At 35.7% G+C, this 12,863-nt stretch overlaps 1 protein-coding gene across 1 annotated transcript; it reads right to left on the bottom strand.

Annotated features, from left to right (window-relative positions):
* Positions 1 to 4,477: 4,477 nt before the first annotated feature.
* On the bottom strand, positions 4,478 to 5,997 carry LOC133791707 (uncharacterized). Its single transcript, XM_062229626.1, has 3 exons — positions 5,716 to 5,997; positions 5,454 to 5,604; positions 4,478 to 5,349 (listed from the first exon to the last, which is right to left on the bottom strand). The coding sequence occupies exons 1-3, from the start codon at positions 5,995 to 5,997 to the stop codon at positions 4,478 to 4,480; spliced, it is 1,305 nt and encodes a 434-aa protein (XP_062085610.1).
* Between the last annotated feature and the right edge of the window lie 6,866 nt (positions 5,998 to 12,863).

The raw sequence follows: 12,863 nt of genomic DNA on the forward strand, positions 1-12,863 counted from the left end.
TTTATAAGAGACCTTAAAATTGCACTAAGAGACCCTAAGAGTCACATTGAAGCATTTACACCTAATTTATAAGAGACCTTAAAATTGCACTAAGAGACCCTATGGGTCGCATTGAAGCATTTACACCTAATTTATAAGAAACCTTAAAATTGCACTAAGAGAACCAATAATTGCACTAAGAGACCCTAAGGGTCACATTGAAGCATTTACACCTAATTTATAAGAGACCTTAAAATTGCACTAAGAGACCCTAAAATTGTACTAAGAGACACTAAGGGTCGCATTGAAGCATTTACACCTAATTTATAAGAGACCATAAAATTTCACTAAGAGACCCTAAGGGTCGCATTGAAGCATTTACACCTAATTTATAAGAGACCTTAAAATTGCACTAAGAGACCCTAAGGGTCGCATTGAAGCAATTACACCTGATTTATAAGAGACCTTACAAATGCACTAAGAGACCTTAAAATTGCACTAAGAGACCCTAAGAGTCACATTGAAGCAATTACACCAAATTTATAAGAGACCCTAAAATTGCACTAAGAGACCCAAAAATTGCACTAAGAGACCCTAAGGGTCGCATTGAAGCATTTACACCTAATTTATAAGAGATCTTAAAATTGCACTAAGAGACCCTAAAATTGCACTAAGAGACCCTAAGGGTTGCACTGAAGCATTTACACCTAATTTATAAGAGACCTTACAAATGCACTAAGAGACCCTAAGGGTTGCATTGAAGCATTTACACCTAATTTATATGAGACCTTAAAATTGCACAAAGAGACCCTAAGGATCGCATTGAAGCCTTTACACCTAATTTATAAGAGACCATAAAATTGCACTAAGAGACCCTAAACTTGCGCTAAGAGACCCTAAGGGTCGCATTGAATCATTTACACCTAATTTATAAGAGACCTTACAAATGCACTAAGAGACCCAAAAGTTGCACTAAGAAACCCTAAGGGTTGCATTGAAGCATTTACACCTAATTTATAAGAGACCTTACAAATGCATTAAGAGACCCTAAAATTTCACTAAGAGACCCTAAGGGTCACATTGAAGCAATTACACCTAATTTATAAGAGACCTTACAAATGCACTAAGAGACCCTGAAATTGTACTAAGAGACCATAAGGGTCGCATTGAAGCATTTACACCTAATTTATAAGAGACCTTAAAATTTCACTAAGAGACCCTAAGGGCCGCATTGAAGCATTTATACCTAATTTATAAGAGACCTTAAAATTGCACTAAAAGACCCTAAGGGTCGCATTGAAGCATTTACACCTAATTTATAAAAGACCTTAAAATTGCACTAAGAGACCATAAGGGTCGCATTGAACCATTTACACCTAATTTCTAAGAGACCTTAAAATTGCACTAAGACACCCAAAAGTTGCACTAAGAGACCCTAAGGGTCGCATGGAAGCATTTACACCTAATTTATAAGAGGCCTTACAAATGCATTAAGAGACCCTAAAATTGCACTAAGAGACCCTAAGGGTCGCATTGAAGCATTTACACCTAATTTATAAGAGACCTTACAAATGCACTAGGAGACCCTAAAATTGCACTAAGAGACCCTATGGGTCGCATTGAAGCATTTACACCTAATTTATAAGAGACCTTAAAATTGCACTAAGAGACCCTAAGGGTCGCATTGTAGCATTTACACCTAATTTATAAGAGACCTTAAAATTGCACTAAGAGACCCTAAAATTGCACTAAGAGACCCTAAGGGTCGCATTGAAGCATTTACACCTAATTTATAAGAGACCTTAAAATTGCACTAAGAGACCCTAAGGGTCGCATTGAAGCATTTACACCTAATTTATAAGAGACCTTACAAATGCACTAAGAGACCCTAAAATTGCACTAAGAGACCCTAAAAGTCATATTGAAGCATTTACACCTAATTTATAAGAGACCCTAAAATTGCACTAAGAGACCGTAAGGGTCGCATTGAAGCATTTACACCTAATTTATAAGAGACCTTAAAATTGCACTAAGAGACCCTAAAATTGCACTAAGAGACCCTAAGGATCGCATTGAATCATTTACACCTAATTTATAAGAGACCTTACAAATGCACTAAGAGACCCTAAAATTGCACTAAGAGACCCTAAGGGTCGCATTGAAGCATTTACACCTAATTTATAAGAGACCTTAAAATTGCACTAACAGACCCTAAAATTGCACTAAGAGACCCTAAAATTGCACTAAGAGACCCTAAGGATCGCATTGACACATTTACACCTAATTTATAAGAGACCCTAAAATTGCACTAAGAGACCCTAAGGGTCGCATTGAAGCATTTACACCTAATTTATAAGAGACGTTACAAATGCACTAAGAGACCCAAAAGTTGCACTAAGAAACCCTAAGGGTCGCGTTGAAGCATTTACATCTAATTTATAAGAGACCTTACAAATGCACTAAGAGACCCTTAAATTGCACTAAGAGACCCTAAGGGTCGCATTGAAGCATTTACACCTAATTTATAAGAGACCTTACTAATGCACTAAGAGACCCTGAAATTGTACTAAGAGACCATAAGGGTCGCATTGAAGCATTTACACCTAATTTATAAGAGACCTTAAAATTGCACTAAGAGACCCTAAGGGTCGCATTGAAGCATTTACACCTAATTTATAAGAGACCTTAAAATTGCACTAAGAAACCCTAAGGGTCGCATTGAAGCATTTACACCTAATTTATAAGAGACCTTAAAATTGCACTAAGAGACCCTAAGGGTCGCATTGAAGCATTTACACCTAATTTATAAGAGACCTTAAAATTGCACTAAGAGACCCAAAAGTTGCACTAAGAGACCCTAAGGGTCGCATTGAAGCATTTACACCTAATTTATAAGAGACCTTACAAATGCACTAAGAGACCCTGAAATTGTACTAAAAGACCATAAGGGTCGCATTGAAGCATTTACACCTAATTTATAATAGACCTTAAAATTGCACTAAGAGACCCTAAGGGTCGCATTGAAGCATTTACACCTAATTTATAAGAGACCTTAAAATTGCACTAAGAGACCCTAAGGGTCGCATTGAAGCATTTACACCTAATTTATAAGAGACCTTAAAATTGCACTAAGAGACCCAAAAGTTGCACTAAGAGACCCTAAGGGTCGCATTGAAGCATTTACACCTAATTTATAAGAGACCTTACAAATGCACTAAGAGACCCTGAAATTGTACTAAAAGACCATAAGGGTCGCATTGAAGCATTTACACCTAATTTATAATAGACCTTAAAATTGCACTAAGAGACCCTAAGGGTCGCATTGAAGCATTTGCACCTAATTTATAAGAGACCTTAAAATTGCACTAAGAAACCCTAAGGGTCGCATTGAAGCATTTACACCTAATTTATAAGAGACCTTAAAATTGCACTAAGAGACCCTAAGGGTCGCATTGAAGCATTTACACCTAATTTATAAGAGACCTTAAAATTGCACTAAGAGACCCAAAAGTTGCACTAAGAGACCCTAAGGGTCGCATTGAAGCATTTACACCTAATTTATAAGAGACCTTACAAATGCACTAAGAGACCCTAAAATTGGACTAAGAGACCCTAAGGGTCGCATTGAAGCATTTACACCTAATTTATAAGAGACCTTAGAAATGCACTAAGAGACCCTAAAATTGCACTAAGAGACCCTAAGGGTCACATTGAAGCATTTACACCTAATTTATAAGAGACCTTACAAATGCACTAAGAGACCCTAAAATTGCACTAAGAGAACCTATGGGTCGCATTGAAGCATTTACACCTAATTTATAAGAGACCTTAAAATTGCACTAAGAGACCCTAAGGGTCGCATTGAAGCATTTACACCTAATTTATAAGAAACCTTAAAATTGCACTAAGAGACCCTAAAATTGCACTAAGAGACCCTAAGGGTCGCATTGAAGCATTTACACATAATTTCTAAGAGACCCTAAAATTGCACTAAGAGACCAAAAAGTTGCACTAAGAGACCCTAAGGGTCGCATTGAAGCATTTACACCTAATTTATAAGAGACCTAACAAATGCATTAAGAGACCCTAAAATTGCACTAAGAGACCCTAAGGGTCGCATTGAAGTATTTACACCTAATTTATAAAAGACCTTACAATTGCACTAAGAGACCCTAAGGGTCGCATTGAAGCATTTACACCTAATTTATTAGAGACCTTAAAATTGCACTAAGAGACCCAAAGGGCTGCATTAGATTATATAGATTAATAGAAAGATAAATCTCAACAGAGTTTACATAGATTGATAGAAGAAACTGTGAACATAGTGTTTACAAAACTATATAATAATAATAAATCACATATTAGTTGTGCTTCTAACATCTGATGGCGCATGATGAGTTGGACACTTCTGCGCATTATGTTCTGATTGCCCACATTCCCCACAATTATATTGTCTCTTAGAAACTTCACCTTGGGAAGGTATGCGGTTGATTTTTGGTCACCCTTTAGTGATGTCTTCAGGTGGTGCTATCACTTGTATTGCAGTAACATCTTTAGGAATGTTGGTCCACTGTGAGTTTGGAGGAACATGATATATAGTTTCAGCATATGCTAACAACCAATATTCTGAAGTGTAGAATTTTGAACACAACAAATATATAAGTTCCCCAGTATTTTGAGGTTGGGACTTTCCTGCTGCTGCTATGGCATGAATACATGGAAGCTTCTCAATATAAAAATTTTTCCACGTACAACTTTTTGACCTTAAATTCACTATTGCATCGAATTCTCCACACATTACATTGTACTCATTCTCATTTAATTGGAGTGTTATCAATGAACCAACTTCATCCCATCTTTTTCTTAAGGTTTCCTCTCTCTTCGATGTCAATGGAGTTGTCACAGCATATGCTTCTCGACGATGAGTAAGGAACCACTGTCCCATGGTGCTTATGATAAAATCGATCATGGCAATAATTGGATACTCTCTTGCCTTTCGCATCAAATTATTCACAGTCTCAACTATGTTAGTGGTCATAACTTCATACCGATTACCACCAAAATGTGCTCTTGACCACTTTTTGAACTTGACACCATTCTCAAGATACTTAGCAACACGTGGATATATTTTGCGAATATGGTCAAAATGTTTATTAAAATCTTCGATACGGTATGCAATTGCAGCTTTCTTGTACAATTTAGTCGAAGCAGCGCTTTTGAAACGACGTTTTATATTCTGCTTTACGTGCCAATAACATGCCCCATGAGAAGCCATAACATAAACATGACGCACTGCATGTTCGATACTTTGATGTCTATCAGAAATAAAACACAAGTCTAAGCTATCAAGTATCAACTCCTTCAACTTCTCTAAGAACCATGTCTAAGAAGCGTTATTCTCACTATCAACCAAACCCCATGCAATGGGGTAAGTATGAGATTCACTATCTTGTGTAGTTCTACTAATAACACACCTTTATGCTTAGTTTTGATCCAAGTTGCATCTATACCAATTACTTTCCTCATGTAGGTGAACCCTCTTATAGCCACTCCCAAAGCCATAAAAAAGTACTTGAACATATTTTCTGAATCAAGTTCAATGTGGGTAACTGTGCCTAGATTTACCTGCTTCAAAATATGACAATACGTAGGGAGCAAGGAAAATTTTTCTTTTGTTGTTCCTCTGATCAAATTTTGAGCCCATTGTTTTCCTTTCCAAGCCTTCCAATAACTGACTTGAACTTTCATTTCCTCACGCATGAATCCCGCGAGGCTTCTCGGGTTGAGTGGATCCTTACTGTTCTTGAAGTGTCCCTGTACACGAGCACCAATAACACGGCTGGATGCTTGTCTATGATTGGTATTTCGATTCATCAATGAGCAAGTGTGAATATCATGGTATTGTCGAATGACAAAGAATTCTGAATCTTTCATCTTTGTAGCACGCACTTGCCATAAGAAATTTTCACTAATACAACGAACTTCCTTCAATGACTTGTTTGATCTTATTGTTCTCATTTCAAATCTCCCATTAATGGCGATGATACTAAGATAATAACTCAATTCATCCTTACTTGCAAAGTGTCGACCCACATTTAAATCAGATCCATCATGCTCCCACTATTTTGACTTGCTTCTCTGGTAAATTCTCCAATATCAAAATTTCGATAAGGGATGATCTAACTGCTCTCGACTACATTGTCACCTCCCTCAGTTACATTGTTATTTTCTTCAACTAATGTATCACATTCCTCGAGTACATTGTCACCTCCCTCGTGTACTATATCATTTGATGTTGGATTGGAACCAATGATGTCTCCATTGTTCTGCACTATATCTTCATTTGAAACTTGTTCGATTATATGACAACCAAAATAGTTATCATAAAAGCTTCCACTATCAAAATCATTATCATCACAACCAACTCATCATCATCACCAACACTAACAAGATTCGTCTTTCCTTTATCTTTATTCTTTTTTACGCACACATATAGAGGAATCGCGTCTTTATCTTTGTAGAATATCATAAGATCCTCAACATCAGAATCATTACAAACCTGACTTGGTGCCATTTTACTAAATGTTTCACTAACTAACTTATGAGTAATTTCAATTTCATACAAATTTCGATCAACACCTATTTTTTCGTAGACTTTATCCACTAATTGATGAAACTTTATACTTCTATCAACCAAAAATCCCTTGTTGCAACGAGTACCAAACCATTCCCAAATGCGTTTATCTACAATCTTCCACTCACCATTATAGTCCATGCAAGTAAAGGCATAATCCATATATGTCATAAAGTTAAATATTTAAATTAACGAGTATAAAATAAAAATAACATATCAATTAGCTTATAATTACTTTAAAGTCATACAAGCTTATTTTAAAACATACACAATGACCCTAAGAGACCCCATGCGACCCTATGAATCAAATAGGGCCGCTTAGTGCAATTTGGTCACTGCTGAAAATTGCAATAAGAGACCTTGTGAGAAGTGCAATTTGGTCACTGCTGAAAATTGCATTAAGAGACCCTGTGAGACCCATATGGGTCACATAGGGTCGCTTAGTGCAATTTGGTCACTGCTAAAAATTGCACTAAGCAACCCTATGTGACCCATGAGTCTCACATGGTCGCTTAGTGCAATTTGGTCACTATTGAAAATTGCACTAAGAGACTCTGTGAGACCCACGTGGGTTGCATATTGCCAGGTCGTCTTCAACCTCGAGTTTGACCTATTTTTACACTAGAATTTCATTTTTTTTCACCAGAAAAAGGTATATTTGTGCTAAATACTATTATATAACTTGAAATAATGAATACCCAATTGTAAAAACTGAGATTCAAGTAAAGTACTAACCTTTACAATAAATGAGGAAAGGAGAATCAGACCACTCACGTTCAAGAGTGCATGAGGATTTCTATTTCCTAGGGTTTCCTTTTTATTTTCAATCTAATTCAGTCAAAAAATATACATTAATGTTAATTAAATGAATTTTAATTAAGATTTTTTGTTAATTAAAAAGAAAGGCCATTTTGCTAATAAAAGTTTTTGAAAAGCTATTTTCCTAATAAAAGTTTCCATTTAGGTCATTTTTACAAAACACTCGTGAAATTGTAGGAGAAATTGGCAGGAATAGCCTAATAAAAATCTGAAATTTTCCAAATGGCTTTTTTTTTTAATAAAATTTAAAAGAAAGTTGATGTGGCAGTGATTAACAATAGGGTGTACAAAAAATTAATCCACCCAACCCATCCAATCCATCAAAATCTGTCCATTTTGAACCCACCCATTGAAAATAGGTTAGATTAAACCCAACATGTTATAAGATGGATTGGATACGAGTTGCAATAATATAAGGAGTGTCCAACCCCCAGCAGCTACTTTATTTTTTTATATACATTTTTAGTAATAATTTAAATCTAAAGGGAAATTTCACTATTTATGCATAATAGTGTGTATAATTACTAAATAATACCAGAACTATTTAATTTTTCAAATTTGTGCTAAACTTTCAGCAAGTACCGAAAATACCCCTCTCATTTTTTCCCACCCAAAATTTTTCCTACACAAACTCTCTCACACTCTCTCTATCCAAACCCCAAAAAGCAAAGGGAACCCACGACGTCGATCTCACCCTCTCTCTTTCTCTTCTCCGAAGTCGGCCACCCAGAACCCGTCGAACCTGTCAAGCCAACGGTGACAACGAAGCTCGAATCCCACGAAGTCGAACCCGTCAATCGAACCCATATTCTCATTAAGGTAAATTCTTGAACCCTCGTGATGATTATTGTTGTTTTGATCCCTTTGAATCTGGTGGTGTGGAATGGGTATGGTAGTTCTTAGGTCTGAGTTTTTCTGTGGTTTTTTCTGGGTTTGAACCAGTAGCTTGATAGGTTCAATGAAGGTTCGATAGAAGCTTGATGTTATCTATGGTAATATATGAAACTAGCTCGATAGACTCGATTATGGTTCGATAGTAGACTCAATAGGGTAGTTTGAATGGTTCAATGGTGGATCGATAGGGGCTCGATGGATCTGTGGTATTAGAATAAAAGGACTCGATAGGTTCGATAATTACTCGATAGTAGGCTCGATGGATATGTGGTATTAGATTTAAAGGGCTCGATAGGTTTGATAATTTTTTGATATTAGGCTCGATGGTTATTTATGTAGACAGGTTTTGCTTAGCTCGATAGGCTCTACACTAGCTCGATAGTCTTGATAAGGTACCTAATGACCCAAGGTGGGTAGCTAGTGCCATCAACAGCATATTTGTTCTTGATAAGGTGCCCAATGACCCAAGGTTGAACATATTGGAACATTCCTTGTATAGTTATATTCTGTTCCACCAGGACGACTAGAGTTGGTGCCAGGTGTTCGAAGTCCTTGACTTGGTGGATTCGCCAGTGCAATAGGAGGTATTGGTTGTTCTTGTGCTTGTTCTACTTGCAAATCATCAGACATGTCAATCGACACTTCTACACTATAATATGCCTCTGAATTGTATCCTAAGTCCTCATTATGTTCAGCTACTGGATCGTCATTCACATAGGGGTTGTACTCATACTAGTTGTCCCTTAGGTCACCAATAGGACATCCTAAAGTATTGGCTGCTCCCTCAGGTCCTGGAGTGGAATATGGATCTGCAATGACAATCTTTTTTACAGGAGTGACACACAAGGCTAACCTTTCTTTAGATGTTACTCCTAAGAATGCACGGACACCAAGATCACTTTCAACATGAACGGATGTAAACGGTTGGTCGTCGCATGTGTAAGGAACCTCCAATTTTAACCCATACATATGTTTATCAACTTTAAGTTCCTTGTGCAATATGTCAAGAAGTTTCAAGTACGTTATAGTATCCTCCATCGGTATGACCATGCATTGAAGGTCCTTGAAAATCCACTTATTCCCTTGTAATTCCCAAACACCATTGTAGGATACAAAAACGTAGACAATGGAACCTGTGTTGGAAAAAAAACATTGAAATTGTCAAGAAAACTATCAATTTTTCATAAATTCATGAAAAAAGAACGTTATTGAGCTTTATCGAGCTATAATCGATGCTATTGAGTCCATAGTCGAGCTCTTATCGAGTTAGTATTGTAACGACCCACTACTCTAGACTATTTGGACCATTAACAAAACTATACATAAAACTTACATTTTTACGAAAATACCATAATTTATTGAGTAACTTGCAAAATAAGAGTTATTTACAAATAAACAGAATACTAAGAAGGATTATGGGATCCCATTGTCTTTAAAAACAAAACATGATTAAAAATAAAAGACATTACATAATAATGCGGAAAATACATGTAAAACCATAAAAACATAAAATGAGACTACATCCTCGAATCGAATAACGCTCGGCCCCTTGACTCCATTCACCATCGATACACATCCTCCAAGCGTCACGAATCTTACCGTCTCTAAAGCTTATTTTCCTGCACATAAAACAAAAAGGAATGAGCCTAATGCCCAGCAAGGAAAAATCTAACACATAGTCATATACATAATTTCATAAGAAAACATAAAGACTTAACATAATACATATAACATACACTTATTATAATGGCCATTATTACTTGGGGTCCCATAGACTAAACAAGCATATGCCCATGGGATTAGTGGGGTCCTACTAGCTAAGTAGGTCATATGCCCATAACCCATTTGGGGTCTTGTTAGTCATATGGGTCATATGCCCAAGCCTAGAAACATATATACATATCATAACACATTTAATAACATAAAACATATAGATAACATAAGCACATTACATATTGATTCTAGCCTATTTTCCTTACCAAAGTTACCGGGTATAATGGACTGAGTTGGGACTTTTTGGAACACTCCTAAAACCATAATGATCAAGAGTGAGTTGAAAGAAGAAAGAAAAATGAAAAGGATGGAAAGACTAAACCATAAAAAACATACTTACCGACTTATATGCTTAAGAACTTGGATTCCCTAACCAAAATAAGAATGAGGTTAGGGGACTGAGTAGAAGGTTTTGAGAAAGGAAATAACATGAAATAAATGAAGTAGAGTTTCGGGTTTACCTCAAAGATTTGCAAGATCAATCTAACCTCCACCGAAATACTATAGAACTCCCTTCCCAAAGTGTTTGATAAGCTTATGATGTTTAAGCTTATAGTTTTTCCCCAAACCAGGTGTTTACACTCTCACACTCACTTAACACTAGCAGCTTCTGAACTTAGAGCAAATGGTGAATAATGGCTGGGTACTAGGTCCTATTTATAGAGTTTGGGAATGAAAATATCTTGATTTTACTTGAATAAAAATAATGGCTTTTTAGGTGAAAATCATTTGAATAATCGTTCAGCAGAGGCTGAAGACTCGTTCAAAAGATGCTGGACTGTTGAAGGAGTTTGAATGGCTGAAAGGAAATGAATTCAAAAGAGTTTGAATTCATGCTGAAGGAGGCGATATATCGCCCCCTGTAGGCGATATATCGCCTGGGCCAGTATGCCCGAGGCGACCGTGCATCGTCTCGTGTTTTCCGTATCTACGTGCTGCGATATATTGCCCCCTATAGCTGCGATATATTGGCACACACTGAATATTTAAACACGAAATTACACATTTTTAGCTAAGTTTGAATGGAGTAAACAGCCTTGACTAAGCCTTCAACGTAGTCAAAGCTGCTGACTGACCCTATATCATTCAAACTTTACCCTTATTTAATTTAATCCTCAAAAATCTTTAATCCTTAATCACCATTCATAACATGTGCTTAAAATCCTATTGGTTGATGTCTAAACCTTATAATATAATAAATATAATCCTTAATATCAGTCACATTAATCAAACCTTAGGTTATACTTAATATTCTTAAACTATAGATTAAACTTAGAAAATCTATAAGTACTACTATGAGTGTCCAAATAATTCCCGGTCTGAACCAAAAATCCATGGTAACAAAGATAACACTAAACATACTATAATACTACTAACAATTAGCTAAGTAAAGTTCTTGGACTCTACAAGTATCGAGCTAAAATTTCTTAAACCGAACATAAAACCTAACCAAAACCTTCATCAAACCCTATCGAGCTCTTATCGAGCACATATTGAGAAAACAACTACACTAAATATTCTAGGGTCCAATCGAACCCTTATCGAGTTGTCATAGAGCATAATCGAGCAACAAAACCTAAAACTATCAAGCTATAATCGAATTATATCGAGCAACATCGAGCTCATAAAAGAACCTTCTTCTACATACCATCGAGCCCATATCGAACCGTTATTGAGCTCATATTGAGCAAAAAAATTGCAGAAAACCCAAAAAACACACCAATATAGGCTCAAATCTGTTCAAAATAGCCAAAAAAATGTAAACAAATAATACCCAACACATAAAATGAACAATCTTATTACCCATGGTTTTTCTCCTCCAAAAACCCTCAAAATGGATGTTGCCTTTGATATTGGCGACTTCACAGAGACAATACATAGACAATGGAGATGGCTTACAACGATTTCGACAAGAAAATCATACAAATCTGTAGGTTTTAGGGAGGATTTCGTGAGAATGAAAGAGAGAGAGAGAGAGAGGGAAGAGAGAGGAAGAGAAGGTTTTAGGATTCTTGATATAATGGGAGGGGGTATTTTGGGTATGAGAGGAATGTTTAGCATCAAATTGAAAAGATTAATAATGCTAGGATTTTTTTGGTAATATTAGGCATTGTTAGGTATGAATAGTGAATTTTTCCATCTAAAAATACAACCCATAATAGATTCATTAAATATATATATATATATATTTATGGTAGTCCAAAGATTTAACTTTTTAAAATGAAAGCTTTCGTTGGTATGAGATTAATGGTGTTAACTTAGGAATTGTATTTAAAAAATTGTTTAGGAAAAATAGATGAAAAAAGAAATAGTGTTACTTGTATTGATGGTTTAATATTAGTGAAATTTTTCATAATAAAACTCAAATTGTTGAAATTATTAATGTGTGGATTGATGAGTTCAATACCATTTATAATTTGTATAATTTAGATAATTATTATACTAATTATTATAATTTTTTTTGAAAAAGTTTTAGGTTCAAGTTTGAGACACTATAATATTTTATCAAGTTATTATTTATGATGATATTGATGAGTAAAGATGATATAAGTTTGAACTTTATAGTCTACAATTTTTTATTTTTTTAAATATCATAAGTTGATAATTTTGACATTTAAATTAACCCAACCCGCCCATAAAACTGCATAATCTGCCCATAAAAAAAACCGCCCAAATCACACTTGTTGGGCAATTATGGGTTGCATTTTTCTAAAACCACCTGATATTGCCCAATAAACTCCTAAGCGGTCGCAGTAGTTAACGG

The sequence above is a fragment of the Humulus lupulus genome, chromosome 7 (assembly GCF_963169125.1).
Source record: "Humulus lupulus chromosome 7, drHumLupu1.1, whole genome shotgun sequence".
NCBI classification, from domain to species: domain Eukaryota; kingdom Viridiplantae; phylum Streptophyta; class Magnoliopsida; order Rosales; family Cannabaceae; genus Humulus; species Humulus lupulus.

Coding starts and splice junctions, on each gene's coding strand:
- LOC133791707 (XM_062229626.1), bottom strand. CDS start 5,997: ATGAGAACAATAAGATCAAACAAGTCATTGAAGGAAGTTCGTTGTATT. Junction 5,605..5,715: donor GTGAGGAAATGAAAGTTCAA/GTCAGTTATTGG, acceptor ATTTTGAAGCAG/GTAAATCTAGGCACAGTTAC. Junction 5,350..5,453: donor GATCAAAACTAAGCATAAAG/GTGTGTTATTAG, acceptor CATGGTTCTTAG/AGAAGTTGAAGGAGTTGATA.